The sequence below is a fragment of the Solanum verrucosum genome, unplaced genomic scaffold (assembly GCF_900185275.1).
Source record: "Solanum verrucosum unplaced genomic scaffold, falcon-dt-bn FXZP01000297.1, whole genome shotgun sequence".
NCBI classification, from domain to species: domain Eukaryota; kingdom Viridiplantae; phylum Streptophyta; class Magnoliopsida; order Solanales; family Solanaceae; genus Solanum; species Solanum verrucosum.
Genome location: NW_026020215.1, coordinates 443661 through 466327, shown reverse-complemented (window position 1 = coordinate 466327; position 22667 = coordinate 443661). Strand labels below are relative to the sequence as shown.

Sequence of the window (22667 nt, the reverse complement as noted above, 5' to 3'; positions counted from 1 at the left end):
GTAGTAAGCACTTGTTCAGTTACCTAAAAGGAAAAGCCTGTACCACCTACTGTATTCCTAACTAGTGACTAGTGATCCACAAAGAGACAACTTTCTTACACTGGAATTTGAGTTTAGTACTACCACTTGCAAGTAGCTTATTCTTTTTTAAAATAAAATAATCCACATATATATATTTGGCCATTCTAGATCTAAATAGAATTAAAAATTAACAGTCTAGCAGACCATAAGAGGATAACATTTTGAGTAAAATAAGGAAGACTTTGTGTGCTAAAAACTCCCTCAACCCCATTTTATGCGATATACTTTCATTTTTAATCTGTTCCAAGAGAAATGCTACTTTACTATTCCTATAATTAGAAATAATTTAAATTATTTCTTTTGTACTAAATAAAATAATTTTTAATCACATAAATATCTAAGAATAATTTTAGATCACAAATATGGAACGAAAGGAGTAACTCTGGCTTACGCAACCATAAAAAGGTCAACTCAATGTTCAAGAACAAGTTTTCCTTTTTACATTGAATGAAAAATCATCCTATAAAAAACAATGATTTGTTTTGATTGGCATGAAATTTAAGGGGAAAAAATTAAATATTGTAATCTTAAATTAAAGTTATGTCAAATATATTAAAATATTCTTTAATTTTATGGTCTTAAACATGTTAGGTAGAAAGATAGATTTAAAGTATTGTAAAAAAAAATAGTTATTTATTTTGAACCGACCAAGAGAAAAGTAGATTTTTTTTTTTAAACAGAGGAAGTATTAGATTTTACAAATGTTTAACTTCCGTATCAAATTCTTTCAATTTTTGCTCCCTAGACTCACGCATCCTCACTCAAAAAGAAGTAAAAGTGCTAAATGATCAGAATTATGTGGCCATAATTTGGTCAGAATTGTAAAAAGATTAATTTAACTTTTTTCCCTTTTAAAGTAAAGTCAAGTAATTATTATTACTATTTCCTAAGCTTCTAAAAATATGTGTGATCAACAATTATTATGTTTAGTGAGTTAGAATTATTATTAATTATGTGAAGAAAATTATTTATTGAACTTTATAATGTGGGAACCATTACAATCTAACTTCACCTTCTTTTAATTCTTCCTAATTCACTCTTTCTTTGTTCCTTTTTCTTCATTTTTTTGTCATCCTTTCTCTTTTCTTTTCCATTACATGTAAAATTAAATTATACAAATTCTAATTCCATAAGATATTTTTGGATACAGTTTTATCAATGATTTTCTAATTTTGAACTTGTAAAATACTATTTATTTATTTTTATTATATACAAATCATTGAATTCTAAAATCAAGCACACAAAAAAAATATTCGTTAATATCTAATTTCATAACACAAAATTTGTTGGGGATAATATTACATTTGTTTTCTTTATTTTAACTACATTATAGTATATTTAATTAATACACTATCATCAATATTAAAAACTAATATGATTTGATTTTCTTTTCTTCACTAATATATTCATATGAATATTATATTTCAAAAAAAAAAAACTTATTTGAATATTATATTTCATAATCATCTTTTAAAAAATAAATAAAATATTTTTTTATGATAAACTTTAAAGACTATTCTTTTCAGATAATAACAAAAAAAAAATTAATAAAGTTTGTACTTTTATGTGATAAATATAGAAAGATAAGTTCCGTATGATAAATTTAATAATTAGATGAATTTTATGTATTAAAAAATAAGAAAGTAATTTTTCGTGTTATAAATTCTTTTGATATTTTATAGTGAAAATATGACATTATAAATAAGTTAATTACATACAAGGTAATTTTAGAAACTTCCTTTAATGTGATACTTCTCACAAAGTTCAGTAATATATTTGATACTTTTCACATGTGATTTTTTTTAAAACCTTTTTATTTCAATGATTAATTTCAGTCTTAAACATCGTATGTGTGGATTTATTTGCTTATCATTATCTGAATATTTTGTTCAGTTAATAAAAAATATTTTTGTGTATATTTTTTTGTGTATGTTTATAGTTTATTTGATTTATTGTTCAGTTAAAAAAAAAATTGTACGCTTTAGTTAAAAAAAATATTTTTGAATTGTACCTTAAAAAATGTTCATAAGATACCAATGCATATCTTTGAAAAAATATTTTTTCGCTTAAAATAAATCGCTTTATTGAAGAAGACAATTAAATTTCTCATTAATAATAACTACAAATGACTATCTTATCTACTTTAGATTATACTTAATTATTTTGTAATACAAATTTAGTAAAATATAGTAATTAAGCATAGATTCAAAAAAAAATAGTTGAATTTTTCTTTAAATATAATCAACTAAATAGAATAGTCTATATATATAATGGATGTTTTCCAAGCGAAAAAATAATGTTATTTTGAAAATTAGATATTTCTAAAAAATAATTGATGATAAGACATTTATAACTATGCCATGAATAACACATTAGAATTTTATATCAGAATCATTCCAAAAAGAATTAAGATATATAGATGCTGGTGAAATTATTTTACTAATTTTAACCATGAATACAAAATACAGTTACACCAATAATATTAATTAAGAGGATATTTCAAAATAAATAAATAAAAGATCTCTCAATACCTACTTAGCAATTATAATATTTTAAAATAGATGTATTTTATGTAGGATACTATATTAAATTAGAATATATTTAATATATGTAAATAAAGTATAACATAATTAGGATATACATTTTTTAAAAATTATTTTCATTTAATATAGAATTTTCACTTAACTTAAATATATTCAATATTTAAGTTAAAGGGCAAAAATATCTAAAAATAAACTAGTTTATAGTGTGAACATGTCCTTTTACAATTCTGGCTAAATTTGTTATGCCCAAAAGGATTTTCCCATTAGGATATACATTTTTAAAAAATTATTTTCATTTAATATAGAATTTAAAGTTAAAAGGGTAAAAATATTTAAAAAGGTAAAATAACATAAAAAAATATTATTCAGGCCAAATTTTCTTGCAAAAAATATCAATGTCTTGGAAACATAATTGAAGAATATATTCAATATTTAAGTTAAAAAGCAAAAATATCCAAAAATAAACTAATTTATAGCGTGAACATGTCTTTTTTCCATTCTGACCAAATTTTTATGACCAAAAGGATTTTTCCTTTCCAAATTATATTATATGCATTCCAGTAACGACAAGTCTTTGCCCAAAATCTGAAGCTGACAACAATAGGAAGTAGTAAATAAAGAGGGTCCATAAAAAAACTTACTCGCAAGTCGCAATGAATATTTATATCATGTAGGGGGTGCGGATTAAACTGAATAATCAAATTAAATTAAATCAAATTTTTATTTGGATTGATTTATTGGTTTTTTGAATTGGTTTTGAATTAATAAACTACTTTGTTTGGTTTTTTGGTTTGATTTCGAGTTTTAAAATATAAAAACCGAAAAAATCGAATTATATATATATATATATATAAAAAAAATGTTTAGGTTTAGAATTAAGTTGGAGTTAACCACTTTTGTTCCTTTTTGGTTATTGCTTTCATAATGATTACGTTTATATTTTATGTTTGAATTACATCTATAATAGGTATACTTATAAGTATTGTATTTTAAGTTTTACTTATGATAAAATATATTTAAGGGATTAAATATTATTACTTTGGTTATGTTATTAATTATTGACATAACCGAATAACCAAACCGAAAAAAGTCGAACCGAATAGAGGAAAACCAAATCAAATCAAATTTATTTTGGATCGGATTGGGTTGAACTTTTACAAAATCAAAAACCGAAAAATCTAAACCGAATAATGCAAAATTAAACCGAAAAACCGAATACACACCCCTAATATTATGTATTTGAAATTTTCAAATAGTTATTTTATTTTAACATAATTAATTAACATATATTTTTGTTTCATTAGATCACATAATCATCAGCCTAAAGTCTTACAGAACTTGTCGGAATTCAGCCCAGGATGCGAAAGGAAAAGGAGAAAAATTTATAAGCAAAGTTTCCTTTACTAAAAGTTTTCGATATTCACCTTTTCTCCTCCATTAATTTCACTTTACTAGCCACAATATTTGTACTCCCTCTGATTCTTTATACAAGACATTATTTTATAATTTATTTCATAAAATGATACCTTTTTAGTATTTGAATTTTTTAACTTGGAACTTTTTATTTACCTGAATAATGTGATATTATAATACTAAAAAACTTCATGACATATTTATATCGTAAATTCTAAAAATATTTTTATGTATTAAAAAAATTTGAAAGTGGTGTCCAATAAAACACTGTTCATATAATACGAAACCAAAAGAGTTATTTTATAGTACTAAATAAAAGTCTTGTTTTTTGTTTAAAAAATACCATTAAGTTATCTTTATATATTGTAATAGGCAATTATACTATATTTGATAGTATTAATAAACTTATTCTTTAATTTTATTATTACTGTTATTGTTTTTAATTTGATTATCTTCACTAAAAATTTTTTATCGATACTTCTGTTTATTTACTTCTTCTTTTTTTCCAAACATGTTCTAAAAAATAATTGCAGAGTATCTGAAAATAAATGTTGTAATCTTGATCGTACAAACGGCTACATGCCATTTTCACAACATCTGTGAAAGGCAATAGCTTTTGGGTCCCAAAAGTAAGTCACTCTCTTCTTCTGCGCTTCCTCGAAATTGTTCATTAGAAAGTGAAGTGACCATCTCCTCCAATCCTTGTGCACTCGGGGAAAACAAAAGATGTCTTCTTAAATACACTCTCTTTGCCTTTTTATTTATCAAATTTTGATTTGACACATTTATTAAATAAATACTCCTTAGTAATGGGTTGTTTAGTAATTGGATATAATAAGTCTTATTCATGTATTAGGGTCTGTATAACTTATACGACGTTTGGTAGGTGAAAGAGAAAAAAGTTATTTATATATATATAATTAATACGATATTTGGTAGGTGGATAAGAAAATAGTTATTCATGTATATGATTAATACAATATTTGGTAGGTGAATAAGAAAAAAATATTATTCATGCATAAAATTAATATGACATTTGGTTGACAATTTTGAAATTCGCATAACTAATACATGTATAAGTTATGAGGAAATTTGTGTCTTATTTATGCAGAGTAAAAGATGAAATAATTAATACGTGTATAGCTAATACATGGATAAAAAATTAAAATGACAATATTACCATTATCACTCCCACTTGGCTACTTTCTTCTTCTACATAATTAAAGAAATATTTTAATTTAAATACAAAGTTAAAGAAGGAAAATTACAAAGTTAAAGAAGAAAATGGTATAATTGTAAAAAAGTGTTTTAATTTAGAAAATATTTAATTTTACTAATAATATAAAAAACCAACACCAAAGGAATAATTTATGCATTACTAAACTCTGCATAACTAAACTCAGGGGTGGAGCCAACCTTCTTTTAGGGGGTTCATCCGAACCCCCCTCGGTGAAAAATATTACTATTTATACATGGTTAAAATTATTTTTTATGTGTATATAGTAGATGTTGAACCCCCTTCGATTAGTTCGTGTATTTAGTTCTTCAGATTTTGAACCCCCCTTATTAAAAATTTCCGCTTCGCCACTAACTAAACCCTGCATAGTATACACTTGTATAACTAATACTCACATTACACATTACTAATACTGCATAACTAATATCCACACTTGACACTACTAATACATGTATAACTCTATCTTGCTACCAAACGACCCTTAAGTTTATTATTTTAATCCTATTAATTGATGGGGTTCTAAATATATTTACTCACTATATTTTTCAAATACACCAACTCAATATTAGTAATAAATTAAGGATATAATAGAAAAAAGAAAATTATCCTTCGTTGATTTGTCAAAAATGATAAGAAAAAAGAAAAATCAAATTAGAAAAGATTTGACAAGTTAATAGGGACAAAGGAAGTACGTCTAATCAATAAAAAATATTTATTTTAATCTTATTTTATTTATAAAAAATATAATTAAACATAACTTTATTTTCAACTTCAATTTTATTAATTTACAAAAGAAGTACCAATTTTAGGGGTCATTTGATAGAGTATATAAAAATAATACTCACCCTTATTTCATATTAAGTGAATTTGTGAAACCATCCACATATATTAAGAAAAAACATTCAAGGGCATACTTTAAATCATATTTTTCACTACTGTCTTTTCTGAAATGATAAATATAACTTTGTAAGTAGTGTAATTCATCTCCTAAAAAATATAAAACTTCAACAAAGAAAAGGACAAATATAAAAAATTTTGCAAACATTCATTTAGAACTTTGAATAACTCAATTATTTTGAACAATATAAAAAATCTCAAAAATTTAATTAATATAAATAAAGAAAGTACTAAATAAAGTTATATACAATACTCAAATTAATTATGTTGAGACTATATTTTATCCACTATCTGATTTGATTTATTGAGAGTAAGTCTATATAATTTGTTATAGTTATCCTATAATATTGAACATGTATATAACCTGTTAGATTCAAAACCTACCAAATGAAATATTAAATAGTAGTATTATTATCAACAAATATATTAAATTTTTTAAATACAATCCAACTAAACTCCTACTTTGTATTTCTCTCATAGCATCTTCCAAAGGAATTGATTCTCCTTCTTTAGTAAAATCTCCCTTTTCACCTTTTCTTTATTATCAAAAGGTAAATACGATGTGGTCACCCACCTCCGAAGAAGCATACTCTCTTCGTTTCTATTTACTTGTTGATTTGTTATATACATATTATTTTTTTTAAAAAAATAAATAATATATTGAGTTTATTATGTTATTTCTATTAATTGATAGAATTATAAAACTAATTTATTTATTAAGGAAATTTCACTTTAAAAAAAATATTAACTCTCTAAATAAATTAAAAATATAATAAGTAAAATATATTATTTTTTTTGATAAGTGAAAAGGAATAAATAAATAAAAATTAAAATTGAACAAATAAAAAGGGAGACAGAGTAATTTATAGCAACTCTAAAAGAAAATGTAAGCTGACGTTGCCTTTTTCTTCTCCACTTGAGTCCTTCACTTACACCTCCTATATATAAACACATTTTGTACCCAAAGACATCATCACTTCTTTACATATAGATCAAGATGAGTTGTTTATCTACTTTGCTTCTGCTATTTTCTCTTGCTTTTGCTTCTTTTTCCAGTAAGTTGAATTTAACCACTTATGTCTTTAAGTTAATTATTCGATCTCGATATTCTCTACATAGCTGAATCTGTTGTACTTGTGGTAAATTTCAGGTGCAGAAATCTCATCTCAAGTAGGAATATGCTACGGACAACTTGGAAACAATCTCCCAATTCCAAAAAATTCAGTTGACTTAATCAAAGGTCTCAAAGCCAAAAGAGTCAAGATCTATGATACAAATCCACAAATCCTTGAAGCTCTTAAAAGCACCAACCTTCAAGTTTCAGTCATGGTACCAAATGAACTCATAAACAATATCTCTACTAATCAAACCTTAGCTGACCAATGGGTAAAAAACAATGTTGTACCATTTTATCCACACACAATGATCCGTTACCTCCTTGTTGGAAACGAAATCCTTAGTAGCCCACCCAACACCACTTGGTTCAACCTTGTACCTGCTATCCGCAAAATTAGATTCTCCGTCAAGAAATTTGGTTTAGGAAAAATTAAAGTCGGTACTCCATTAGCTATCGATATGCTTGAATCGTCTTTTCCACCTTCAAATGGTACTTTTAGATCGGACATTTCAGAAAAAGTTATGAAACCCTTGTTGCATTTTTTGAATCGAACTAAATCTTTCTTTTTCATTGATGTTTATCCTTATTTTGCTTGGGCTGCTCAACCTACAGTGATTAATCTTGATTACGCCATGTTAGATTCCAAGAACATTACTGTTTCGGATCCGGGTTCGGGTTTGGTTTATACGAATTTATTGGATCAAATGATTGATGCAGTGTATTTTGCTATGAAAAGAGTCGGGTACCCGGATGTTCGGTTATTTATTGCAGAAACGGGTTGGCCTAATGCCGGCGGGGTGGATCAAATTGGAGCGAACATCTACAATGCAGCAACGTACAATCGTAATGTGATAAAGAAGTTTACAGCTAAGCCACCTATTGGAACCCCAGCTAAACCCGGAGTTGTTGTGCCGACATTATTATTTGCATTGTATAATGAGAATCAGAAACCGGGTCCGGGTACAGAGAGACATTTCGGGTTATTGTATCCTAACGGAACAAATGTATATGGGATAGACTTGTCTGGTAAGACGCCTGAATCTGAATATAAGGCGTTGCCGAGAGCGAGGAACAATGAACCGTACAAGGGGAAAATTTGGTGTGTTGTTGGTAGAAATGCAAATGCGTCAGAGTTGGGTGGAGCAATTTCGTATGCTTGCGGGCAGGGTAATCGGACCTGTGATGAGATCCGACCTGGAGGGAAATGTTACAACCCGAATTCTTTGGTGTCACATGCCAATTATGCATTCAGTTCTTATTGGTCTCAGTTTAAGTCATCTGGTGGAACTTGTTATTTCAGTGGGCTTACCATTCCTACCAAAAAAGATCCAAGTAAGTACTTATTTGATAAAATTTTAAATTTCTACCTCGAGTATAGAGCCACTAACGTTGCTTCCCTAGTAGTTGAATTGTTGTTTATAGATTGGTATATTATAATTTAATAATATCTGTCTGTCATTATATTTAATAATAATATGGGTTCTTGTATTTTTGCAGGTTACGGATCTTGCAAGTTTCCAAGCGTCACACTTTAAAAACGGGTCAAATGGAAGCTACGGTGGCAGATGCATACATTAATTGCATTCTTTTCTATATACGTTAGAATAGAGTTACACAAAATTGTCTACTTGTGGAACTCAGGATTATTCCATTAGATTTGTATTCTTCCGTATAGAAGAAAAGAACCTAACCTATTTAATTAGAACAATGTTACATTTTAATAAGTAATTTCTTTGTCCAATAATAGTTGTCCACTTGATTTGACACATTTCTTAAGAAGTAATAAATAGCAGGGCTAATATTACTATACTCTATTATTTTTTGACTTTATTAAATTTAATGTTTTGAGAAATGGGTAAGATGATGAATAGTACTCTTGTTGTTCCAATTTATGTGACTTATTTTTCTTTTTAGTATGTCTCAAAAAGAATGACACATTTTTATATTAAGTAATAATTTAACTTTAAAATGTCTGTTTTAACCTTATTAGATGATTTATTGCCACACAAAATCTTGTCATTCATTTTAGACCACAAGCTTTAAAAGTCTTCATTTCTTTCTTAAACTCCGTACCGAGTCAAAGTACCTCACATAAAATGGAATGGCGAGAGTAATATTTAATAACAAGGGTAAAATAGACATTATAGATAAATTTATCTCTTGATTTTCTAAATTGAACAACTATTATTAGATAATTATTTTTAATATATTGAACTAATTCTTATTAAAAAAGGAGCAGTAAGCAATAATTGTGTGTAGTGAAGGGGATTCAATACATAAGTGCTGTTATCTATTTTCAATGGGCCACAAATCCACTTGTCATAAAATTTGTACGTTAGCATTTCATTAATTTACACTATACTCTCCTCTAGCTAATTTTTATTTGTCCACTTCAGATTTAGTACGTCCTTTGAAGAAGCAACTAATATGAATATTTTTATGATAATAATTAATTGAGGTACAATCTTATTTCTTGGGAATGATCAAATAATGTCAAGAGTAATACATGAAAAAGTATTGTTTTTTTATATAATAAAACGACATGTAAAGGTCAAAAAATATGTTGAGTATCTTTTGGCATAAATTTTTTAAGAGTTAGACAACGGTTATATGATGTTTTTACTGAAAAATGTTGCTGGCACATGCAATTGTTTGCTGCTTTCTATAGGAGGAAAAGGAAAATCTCACCCCCACTGTCTGTAACGGCTATCTTTTCTTCAGTATCACCACACTAAAACTTTATTGGAGAATCTTTTCTTTTCTAGGACATACAAGATTTATTAGTCCACTAGTGGACCAATAGCAAATAGTAGAAAATATGCTTCCTCGATTTAGAGCCTGTGTAGAGATTTCCTAGACTTAGATCCGTTTGGTCATGCAATATAAAATTATAATATTGAATCATGATATAATATCATAATATGAAATTATAAGATGAAATTAAAGTTTGTTTGAACACGCGATATTAAGTTTTTGTATTTTATATTTTCTCATAAACATAAAAATATCATAAGTTGTAAAACTAGTAAAATAGCCCAAATTATTTATTCAATCTTACCAAATAAATAAAAATTAATAAATTGCATAATGAATTATTACAAAGCTATTTGTTCTCCACTTAAGTAACTATTTTTATCTAACTCTAATTGATCAAACTTTAACTCAATAAAAAAAAATTGAACATAATTTATAGTGTACTAGTCTTTAATATAATCCTCCCACATAGTACAAACAATCTCTCACATTGAACTTGCATTTCTTGATCATATGACCAAGAAGACGAACCAACATTGTTACTTTGAGCCATTTGTTGGTCAATATCATTCGCAACTATATTTGCATGCTCATAGATTATAAATATTTCATCACTCTTTTGATATTCTCGTAAATAATTTGTAACATTGTACAAGCTATGACAATTTTCACTTGTGTGTCAGTATCATAATGGTTCATGCCTTGTTTCACTTGTGTGCAATTACACATTTTCAGTGCATTAATTTTATGCTAAAATCGAACATATTGAAAGTAGTGATTATCAAACATAAATCACCAAAAAAAAAATTCATATTAAATTGCTTTAAACATTTTCATATGTAGTCGAAAGCGAAGTTTTTTTATTATGAAAAACCAAAAAAGTGTTACTCCCTTCGTTCTTATTTATATTCACCAAATCAATTTCTACTTTATCATTTATATTCATCAAATTTGAAGTGATAGTAAATTTTTTGTTGATGAGAATAATAAATTTTAAAAAGTAATGATGTGATTATAAATTTTATTTACATATGAAATAAATGGTTAGTAGATATAAATGTGGAGTTGTTTTAACAAAACATAAACTCGTGGATCATTTTTTGTACTTAAAAAATTCAAAATCATGATATGAAATTCCCAAATCATGATTTTTGGAGAATATGAGATTCCATCTCATGATATGAAATCACGAGATGGAATCAACATGAAATCACATGTCCAAACACCGATTTCATCTCACGATTTTATGTCGTGATATGGTATCGCAAAACCAACCTCCTACTTATTAAAGTCTGTTATGTCCTGACCTGTCACTTTATCATACCACTTAGGCATAAAATTGAAGCATAAGTGAGCTAGCCTTAGAGCTTGTTTGGTATTGCTATTGGAAGACCAAAAACACTTACTTTGAGAAAAAAAACATTTTTTTTTTTGAAAAATAAGGTGTTTGACAAATCAATAAAACTGCTTATGCTTTAATCAGCGGTTGAAAAGAAGCTAAAAATTTCTGTTTCTTAAAAAGAGCAGAAGTAGAAGCAGAAAATTAATTTTTACAAGACCAAAATATTCCTTACATATTTACCCATATATCCCTTATTAATTAATTAACATATCTCATAACTTTGGTAAAAGTTTCATTTAAGATTTTTTTTATATAATAATATTTTATTATTTTACTTTTATTATCATTATTTTATATGTGATATTTTAATTATAGTTAAGTCATTATATGAATATTATATGAATATTTAATTTATTTTTTTATTTATCTATGTATAATATTGATTGAACAATTAAATATGTACATTTCAATTCAATAAAAATAAAATTTTGATTAATCTTTTTATAATAGATATTTAAAATAATTTATATCTATAAAATAATCTTCATATTAAAAGTACATTGATAATTGTCTTTTTTTTTTTTTTGTAATTTATACTTAAAAGCACTTTTTAAAAGAGATTTACCAAACTCAATTTGCTTATCAAAAACACTTTTCAAATAAATTAGTCAAACACAAATTTCTTTTTTTCAAAAACACTTTTCTAAAAAGCTATTTTTAAAAAGTGCTTCTAAAAATAAGTAGATTTTAGCAGCAATGCCAAATAGATTCTTAGTGGGAAGAATCCAGAGTTATGTAGAGGTTTAGAGCAGACTCTAGAATACTCAAGAAGAGTTCTTGGAAGACCTTAGAAAACTCTAGACTTGTAGAGAATTCTAGAAGAGAGGCTTATTTGTAAATATGTAGGAACTTGTGTAACAATTTTTATTTACATCTTAGCCCCTAGGAGTGTAGTATAAACAAAGGGACATTCATTAGCAACTTAACCAAGCAAAAACAAGCAATCCTTCAAAGCAATACAAAAACCTCCTTATAGATTCTCTTGTGTCTTTCTTCATTCTCTTAGCGATTTAGTTTGAAAAGGCTTGCTTGAGCGTACAAGATTGCAAAAAAATTGTGAATAAGTTGTCGAGTGCCGCATGAAGTGCTGAGCTGGATTCTAAGTCCATGGCAGAGTGGTATCAGAGCAAATGTTGATACTGAGGGAATAACAAACGAGGGAAACATCAATGTTGCTAGCACTGCCAACGTCAGATAGGATGATGGAAAGAAGCATCGAAATGAAAGGATGGATTTTAAGAGTAATGAGGAACTATTACTCGATCCTACACCAAACGAAGCGCTGACATCTCACCCACTTTCGACCACTGAGGTAAGTGACGATGAACATGGAGAGGAGCCCATTGACATCACACCTAGAGTAGAGTGGATCGCGAGGGTTGACAAGGTGAGACAGATTGTGGAGATCTTAGGCAAATGTTTGAACGAGGTCGATAGAAAATTCAAAACTCTCGAGGACTTTACCCTTGAAGAGAATGACAATATACGCAAGGGGTTGGAGGGGTGCAAGCATGCAGAATATGATATGAAGGAAGCTATCACTTCGTTAGAGTGTCGACTCATGATGCATTAAGTACAATTAAAACCATGAGAGCCGAGATGAAAGCACTCAAAGAAGGGATTGAAGTTGGATGATCTGCGTCATTTGACAAATATATGGAGACCAAGGTTGAGGCTCCCAAGCCACCAGTGTTCAAAGGCTTTCGTGATGCGCAACAAGTAGAGAATTTCCTTTGGCATTTTGAGAATTACTTTAAGTGTAATAGGGTGAAGAGTGACAAAAACAAGATCAACACTATCGTATTGTACCTCTCAGATATGACCATAATATGGTGGAAACGTAAAGAGTTCGAGATAGGGAAGGGACTTTGCACCATCAACACATGAGAGAATTTTTGAGATAAGTTCAAGGTCTTCTTTCCCAACAATGTTATCTATGAGGGAAAATTCAAATTTATGAAATTGAAGCAGCGAGTACTGTTGATACCCAATTTTGTCCCTCCTTTCTTCTACTTTATTTTGTTTGAGCTTCTAAATTATTAGTAAGTTGAATACTTTATATTTTACTATTATTTTCGCTTAGTACTATTGTTACATTAATTATCTATTAGATACTATTATTACTATTACTCTAATTTTCATTATTTCTTATGATCTTTCTACTATCATTTTCACTATTTTAAAATTATTTTTTTAAAAATCTAAACTTCACTATTATTACTTTATTATCGTCTTTTTTAAGATGATTGTTGTTACTTTATTTTAAGTTTCTTATCTACTAAGCTTTATACATAATATATATTATACTAGTTATTAAATTAGAAGCTCAAACAAATTAATTTAAAGAAAGAAAGAGGCCATGAAAATCTGTCCATTTTTCAATCCATTTTACAAACTTAAGATATTCAACAATAAAGTCCAAGCGTAGCAACCCAACTACCTAATTGAATAGACCCATTTCACTTAACCTAGTCCTAAACTCATCAGCCACTCCTCATTCTTTCTTCACGTCTTATTCAAGACAAATTCCAAAATGCCTTCGGTCAAAACAGGTTTTTGCTCTGCAATTTTCGTGCAAATATTGTTGTTTCCAGACTTGCCTCTAGCTCTTTTTTTTTTTCCAACACAAATTTAGACTTTTCAGAGCCATCAAGACACCTCAACGTTCAAATTTCAAATGTGTTTCCTTCATCTCAAAATTACGCCCAATGCAAAGTTTGAAGTTTAAAACGTTTCTATAAATACTTGCCTATGTTAGCCATTGAAATGATGGGTTTATGACTTGCAAAAGAAATCACGAAAAAGACTTGAACACTCACACGGACACCACTCTTTTCCATTCAATATAATTTTGCAAAAATATTTTTTTACTACTTTCTGTTTGCTAATTTTTGTCGGAGGAACAAGCGTAGATCCTTGATCAACGAGCCAGCTTCACTACTCCACGAAAGGTAATAATTGAACCATTATATTTTAGTTCATATAAACATGTTATAGTGTTTTATTAACCTATTTGAAAACATACATTTCTCCTCCTCCTTCCCTGTTTAGGGAATGTTTAATTCTTTTCTTTGTTGTAGAAAGTTGGTCATATTGAAAATCTTGTTCAAACTCTTTTAAAACTTAAAATGTGAATCAATATTTATTTTGAGTATTTTCATTAGATAATAAAAATGTAGTTTGAATGAATTGGATTTTTTTTTCTTTGTTGTATCTCGACGTAGTGAACCTGTGTCATTATTTAGAAAATGATTGAGACTCAGATCTCTATTTACACTTTTGGTGAAACTAATTATATGATTTTAGGCCAAATTATGTGAGAAATTATGTGATTATATGTTGTCAACTAAATGAGATGTTCACAGTATTGTTATTTGTTCACTTTTGTTGCTTTTTCTCTTTAAAAATGGGCTTTTAATATTCAGTCATGTTTAGAAATGTCGTGTTAGTTCTAGTTTAATGCAATGTCCTGTGATAAAAAGAAATGAGGATATCTCCATATATCTCGACTTGATAAGTAGAAATAGGTTTATAATCTTTACCTTATAAACAAGAATGGTGAGATCATGTTTTTCTATTCTTTTTTATTTGTTGTATGTAACTTATTATCATATATATTGTCTCTTTAATTTTCTTTCATTTTCCTTTTGACATGTACACTTTGAGAGTATGGATGGAGTGTTCATAAACACTTTAAATTTATCGAGGAGTCCTCTTATGAGACTCAACGATACCATTCCCACATGATGCTTGCATATCCTTACTCTGTTCCGCGTCACATTGTTCATACGTCGAATAATGGAAGAGATTCATTCATTCTGTTAAAGTTGAGCATGATCATTAATTACTTCATTTACTCAGCTTGAATTATTTACTTGTATTGATCTGACTAACTTTAGATATGACTTAAATCAATTTAGGTGCCCTAATTCACCAAAAATAATTAGGTGACATATTCTTGACTTAGTAAATTACTTTAGAAATCACCAAAATGTTATACACTATTTTGACTCGATTAAAATGGGGTATAATCATTTGGCGACTCCGCTGGAGAGTTTTTAGGTTCTAACCACAATAGACTTAATTTTAATTAGGCTTTGTGTGCTTACTTTAATTATTTTACTTGTCGTAAACTCTTTTTACATGTTATCAACTGTTTATTTGCTATAATATATTTTTTCATATTTTATCAATTATTCATTTTGCTATAAACTAATTATTTACATGTTATCAATTTTTCAGTTGATATAAATTATTTATATGTTACTGTTTTACTTAACTGACATCCAGTTCATATTTCTCTATTTCTTGGAAATTCACATTATCACACTTACATATGATGTGTATTTTGCGTTCCCACAATTTTTTTTCAAAATATCCAATGTAGAGTAGTTGGCGTATGCGCGTGCCTATTTCGCTTTAGGAGGTATCAGAGCGGTCTCCAAATTTTCATTGTGTGACTACGTAGCTATTGCATCCAAATCGCACACGCAAGTGCACGTGATCGTTCAAGTATTAAAATAGCTTTTTTAAAGAGCCGGGTATCGTACCCACAGGGACTTACACTTAGAATTACTTAACTTCTCTAACTTTCAGCTAAACACAAGGATATTCAAGATTTCCAAAGTGATTTAGTTTCTACTTCTAAGATTATAACAAAATGTAACAAAAACGATTCAATTTCAAGGGTTTAAAAATAGTGATTGGGCAAAGTCTAGGGCTGCAACTTTTATCAGGATTCATGCAATCAATCTCATTCATATGAGCATTTATCAATTATCGAATCAATGAATCACAAGGTTAAATGTATGATCATGGTCTCCCGACCTCTAATCGCCTACGATAAATAACACCCTAACTGCATCGTTGAGCGAGGATAGGATGGATTAAGTACCGATCATTACAATTTCTTCCTGTATGGTGACCTAAGCATGGTTTCTAGGTATATCCCTATCCTAGATACAAATTAACCTTATTTATTTATAATTAATCATGCCCCTTATTCCCCACATTCTATCCTCTTATTCCTCTCCCTAGTTCAATTTGGACAATAATTTTATTTCAATGGTGATCAGTCACGAAATACGCAAAGCAAGAACATAAGAAAGAATAATATGATAATTGACATTAACCAAATAACAAAATCATTAGATTACAATCATCCTGTAGCCACAACCCTAGAACTAGGGTATTTAGCTACTCATAATTCAAGAATTGATCAAACAATGATCAAATAACATACAAAGATCGAAAAGAAAATAGTTTAGGAAAGAACCCTAAAAATGGTGAAAACGTTCTCCCAAGTCGTCGTTCTTCAAAATCTAGAAAAAGAAATATTAATAAAATAAAATAATGACCTATTTATACTAAAAGTCGAAACGGCCAAAGCAACGGGCGCAACTCGAAGAGGTTTTAAATATTTGATACCAGGCACAATAGCCTTCTTTGCGATGCAGACACTCAACGGAGTGCTCTGCCTCTAACTCAACTTTTGCGAATAAAATAACAACCCTTCTCCACGATGCGGAGAGTACACAGAGGGCTATGCCTATTGTTTACTCTCGTGAGTTAATTTAAGACCCCCTCTCTGCGACACAGAGAGGATAAGGCAGTGCCTTGATCTTCTTTCTTCCTCTTTCTTCCATGCTTTTTTTGCCTTTAATCTTATGTGTTCCCCATTGTCCATTTTCATGCTCATTTCTCCTCTTAAGCTTACCTACACAACTAATCATGTTGGTTATCTCATAAACAGACAAAAGACTCAATAAAACTATAAACGAACACATATGTAATTCAAACTAAGCTTAAATGCGGGCATAATTAGCTTTCTAGGCATATAAATATGCCTAAGATCACTACCCCACACTTAAAATTTTGTTCATCCTCGAACAACTTACTAACTAATCCTAGACCTAAACTTACTACTATGGTATTTGTGCATCCGCTACTATTTTCCAAGGATCTATACCCAGTTAACACAAACATGTTTTTATTCAGAATATGCATGACTTCTGTAATTGACTTGACAACTTTTAGCAACCAACACATTGAACAACATGTGCACCATTACATATCACCTATGCTTCATACAACAAGTACCCCTCACTCCAAAGAATAGTCCACACACTTAACTCAACAAATTGAATATCCTTCAAGGACTATGCAAACAAGGTACACTCTCACTCAACAACAACATCAAAAATGTATGCACTGAGAACCATAAGTTTGCCCATTATGTACATCTCTACTAATAAAGTGTGTTATGCTCAAAATCAAACATGACTTGTTCTGGTTGTAATGTAGGCTTAAGGTAAGGGAGGATTCGTTTAAATAAAATTAGTGACTTATCCTCCCTAATGTACTATTTTTAACTTTCCTCTTACATTCACAACTTTTTTGTTTTAGTTAGCCCCCTCCTTTTTCATAGGTTTCCACTAGTGTTACCAATTTTGCCTCTATTTCTTATTTGCCCCCCCTTTTTTTTGACACTCAATAATAGCCACCCTAGCCTTAGAGATTTCTCTCGCGTTAAGGTGCACAATGCCCTTGTAAAGGCCAGGGACGTCATTAAGGTAAGCACTAAGTTAGCCACCTTCAACTTAGGTTTTTAACCTTAGTCAAAGTGCACAATGTCCCAAGGATCAGGGCCAATCTTAGATTCATTCTCATGGGGTATACAATTACCCCCTCTTTTCACTCTTCCCCAGCCAATTACACAATTCCACCCTATTTACTCTTTTCGCTATTTTCACTTTTCCTCCTAATACAGTGCATTAAGGATTTGGGATCAAAGCTAACGATATCAATAAAAAGGGATTCGACTTCATTAATTGGGTTAGAACAAAATCAAGCCTAAAAAGGATCAATTGGGCTATACTAGGGATATTCTTTCTGATCATGTTACAATTCAAGACAATTCAAAGAAAGCATGTTATCATCTTTTAAGCACAATAACACTTGTATTTCGCTTTAATAACAACCTGGGCAATTTCTAGACTCAGATGCATTCACAGATATCATCCAAAACTCACCGCTCATGACACAAGTTATACTCAGAATGGATCAGTCACAACACACAATCATATCATGCACAAGGTTCAGATTAAGCTTAAGTTGCACATTCAAATCATACACAAGAATTCAACTGCATTCATACATCAATTTCAACCATGCTTTTCATACATATTCCTTTCAGACTTTCAGCTTCAGCATAACCAAACCTAAGACTCAATGACAAAATTGCCCTTAAGACGGTCGTCATCCATCTATCGTTGAGCAGCTTGACTCAATTATGACTACAAACTCAATTCTATAAAGAAAAAATCTTTTTGTACGGTTCAAAGGGACTATCCTTGGCCAAAGAACCGAAATCAACCTCTAAGGAACCCAAAATAGGACAAACCAAAGACACAACAGACTCAAACAATGTTCAATACAATAGAAATATATGTACATACCATATAAGTTTTTCATCCTCACCCCACACTTATACAATAGCACTGTCCCCAATGCTTTACAAAAAAAATCAGAATAGTTCACAAAGTAAGGTGAAAATACTCCCTGATCAGTCTTTCATCGCATCACTCCTGTCGCCCTCATCATCCGCCTGTGCAGGGTCTATCTCCTCATCAGAGTCAGAATCCACATATGAGCCATTACACATATTCTCCTCATCAGTCAGAATATCATTCTCGATCGGCTCCCAAAACTCAAGACCAATGCCAAGTAGTGCCCTGGCATGGTCATTCAGAGGGTAGCGCCTCTCGACGTCGCCCAACTGCATATCAGTAGAAGCATGGCAGCCATTCTGGTGTCTTAGCATCTCCAGGTCGTAAATTTTCGCCATGATAAACTCATATTTCCTGTGGCGCTCAGCCGTGGTGAGAGTCGGGCCAAACTTAGTGTCAGTCCCCTTGGTCTGAGTAATGTCCACCGATGTTTGATATAGAGGGGCTATGTAGTCCAACTGTTTTTTAGGGACACATGCAATACGACATATCTTGGTAATTAGACCACCAAAAACATATCTACATGTTCCCTTTGTGAACCCGGTCTTTTCGCCAAACGGACTTCACAATGGCTCCGATGTTCAGCTTCGTGCTGGTCATCAAGGCATATACCAATCACACTCTATCATGAGTAATGCCAATGTAGTGTAACCCCGGTATCAGACAGTTCATCACAACTTTCAACCAAACGTGCGTCTCCCGAAGCATGTGAGCGTAGGAAAGAGATTGGTGATACCTCTTCCCACTATGCTTTGTCCATTGAGCCATGGACTGTGGCCCACGCAGAGTGTGTCAGATGGCCTGGTATGGGGGCGTATGATAAGCCTGTCAGCCCAGTGGGTCTGTGTCATGCGGAGTACCCAATATATCATTTATACTTGTGGGTGTGATGGGCACATTCCTTCCTCTCATCGTCACATAATGGGATCTGGTTTCAGGCTCCTAGTTGGCATAAAAGATCTGGACCATGTGCAAGTTGCACTCCTCTTGTTCAGCAAAGACGAACTCCATACCTAGCTCCCTAATCTGCCTCAGGATCTGTGGGAACTCACGTGCCAGACTGTCCCTATCGATACACACATCCGAGAAATCAGAGGCTTCAGTGTGTTTTTTATACCAAGCCATCCCTTCTTTGGTTACAACCTTAGCTCCAAATAGCCTAGTTTGGCCTCTCGGGACCGCAGGTGCTAGTGGAACATTCCCACTTCGGGAACGTTTCTTCTGGCTTGACGTGGCTACTTATTTTCCGAATCTTCTTGAACTTGACATGATGACCTGGGCACGACCCGAGGTGGGCATGGAGTCCACTGAAAATTTAATTCCAGGCGAGGCCAATATTTGGCCCTTGCTCCGCATCGCGGGGCTAGCAAGGTCTTGCCTTGTTTTTGACCTAAAAGTAACTTACCGTCGAAATTAAAATTCTAGGCCCCCTCTGTGACGCGCCCAGTACATGGAGTTCTCTGCCTCAAATGGTATCAAGCGAGGCAAAAAAATTTCCCCGCCTCCGCGACGCGCTCCTTACACAGAGTTGCCTTGGGCGAAATTTCGTCATCCTGCTTATTATCAGCTCATCACCCAATAGAAAAAACATGATGGGTTGCCTCCCATCCAACGCCTTAGTTTTGGTCGTGGCACGACACATATTTTTGTATTTTTCTAAATATATCAATTTTTTTTCTTTCTAATTCCTAAGAACAAAAATAACAAACAAAATCAAATAAAGCCTATCTATTACAAGGGGTCAAGGGTTGCCTCCAGTGTAGCGCCTGATTTAACATCGCGACACGACCCATCTGATTACTGATTCGTCATTCAATGTGAGCGCTTCAAGTTCACGATCCACATCATTCCCAAAATAGTGCTTGACCCTTTGACCATTCACAAGGAAAGTATAACTATTATCCTTGTTTCTGAACTCCACAACACCATGTTGGGCCATCCTTACCACTTCAAAAGGACCACTCCACTTAGATTGAAGCTTTCTGGGGAACAACTTCAATCTTGAATTGAATAGCAGCACTAGTTGACCAGGCTCAAAGGTGAGCGACACAATATGCTTGTCATGCCACCTCTTGGTCTTCTCTTTATACAACTTAGCATTTTCATAGGCGCGAAGCCTAAATTCTTCCAACTCGTACAACTGTGTTATTCTATTCCTACTGGCTAACTCAACATCTAAATTTAGCTTCTTGATTGCCCAATATTCTTTATGCTCTAATTCAGCTGGTAGGTGACAAGCTTTCTCAAACACCATTTGATAAGGAGAAGTGTCGCCCAATCTTTTCTTTGGGCATTCACAGTCTTTTGGAGGATTTGTTTGACCTCCCTATTCAACACTTCCACCTGCCCACTGGTTTGGGGATGATATGTTATAGCCACTTTCTGTCTCACTCAATATTTGGCTAACAAATTATGCACTGAATTATTAATAAAGTGCGTACCTCCATCACTGATCATAGCCCTTGGAGTTTCGAACATGGTGAAGATGTGCTTCTGAATGAACTTCACAACCACTTTTGCATCATTGGATGGTAGTGCAATTGCCTCCACTCACTTAGACACGTAGTCCACTGCGACTAGGATGTATTGATTACCACGGGACGATGGAAATGGTCCCATGAAGTCTATCCCCCAGACATCAAAGATCTCAACTTCCAGTATATTGCTCAATGGCATCTCATGCCTTCTAGAAATGGTGCCTATCCTCTGACACTAATCACAACCTTTCACAAACAAAGCAACATCTTTAAACAGAGTAGGCCAAAAGAAACCAGATTGCAATACCTTATGTGCAGTTCGTTCGCCTCTATGGTGTCCACCATATGGTGAAGGCTGACAACTCTCCAACATTTGTGTCACCTCCTGCTCAGCTATACACCTTCTCATCATCTGATCAGGTCCTGCTTGAATAAGAAGGGATCATCCCATATATAGATGCGTGCATCATACTTCAGCCTTTGTTTTTGATGTGTTGAGGCCCCAGGTGGAAATAAACCACTCACCAGAAAATTCACATTATTAGCATACCAAGGCACTTGAGCACTGTCCAAAGCAAGCAATTGCTCATCAGGAAACTCTTCAGCTATCTGGTTCTCAGTTCCCTTCCCGTCCCTTATCTTAAGATCAAACTCTTGTAGTAGCAGAATCCACCTAATCATCCTCGGCTTGGCATCCTTCTTGTTAAACAAATATCGGATTGCAGCATGATCAGTGTAGACTATAACTTTGGTTCCCATCAAGTATGATCTGAACTTATCAAATGCTAACACTAATGCCAGTATCTCTTTTTCAGTCACAGTGTAATTTGATTGACCTGCATCAAGTGTTTTGCTCGCATAGTAGACAGAATGAAACATCTTATCTTTTCTCTGCCCAAGCACTGCTCCAACTGCTATGTCACTGGCATCACACATAAGCTCAAATGTAAGCTCCCAATTTGGAGTAATTAGAATATGAGCTTCAATCAACTTCTTTTTCATCAGCTCAAAGGCCTGCAAACGCTTTTCATAAAAAACAAACTTCATCTCTTTCTCTAACAGGCTGCACATGGGTCTTGCATCCTTAGAAAAGTCCTTGATGAATCTCCTATAGTACCTAGAATGTCCCATGAAGCTTCTAACTCCCTTTACTGTGGTAAGAGGTGGCAACTTCTCAATAACCTCCACTTTGGCTTTGTTTCTTCACACCTGGCAAGAACTCTATCAAGATTAGTTAA

At 31.6% G+C, this 22667-nt stretch overlaps 2 protein-coding genes across 2 annotated transcripts in view; one reads left to right on the top strand and one right to left on the bottom strand.

The window, feature by feature from the left end:
• The window catches only part of LOC125830650 (40S ribosomal protein S8), a 173940-nt gene extending 159670 nt beyond the window's left edge, over window positions 1-14270 (bottom strand). Inside the window, exon 1 of the mRNA XM_049509824.1 lies at window positions 14266-14270. The gene's annotated coding sequence lies outside the window, so the exon portion shown is untranslated. The remainder of the gene's footprint in view (window positions 1-14265) is intronic.
• Window positions 7155-9012, top strand: LOC125830636 (probable glucan endo-1,3-beta-glucosidase A6). Its single transcript, XM_049509811.1, has 3 exons — window positions 7155-7226; window positions 7322-8620; window positions 8786-9012. The coding sequence occupies exons 1-3, from the start codon at window positions 7169-7171 to the stop codon at window positions 8821-8823; spliced, it is 1395 nt and encodes a 464-aa protein (XP_049365768.1). The 5' UTR covers window positions 7155-7168; the 3' UTR covers window positions 8824-9012.
• Window positions 14271-22667: the final 8397 nt, after the last annotated feature.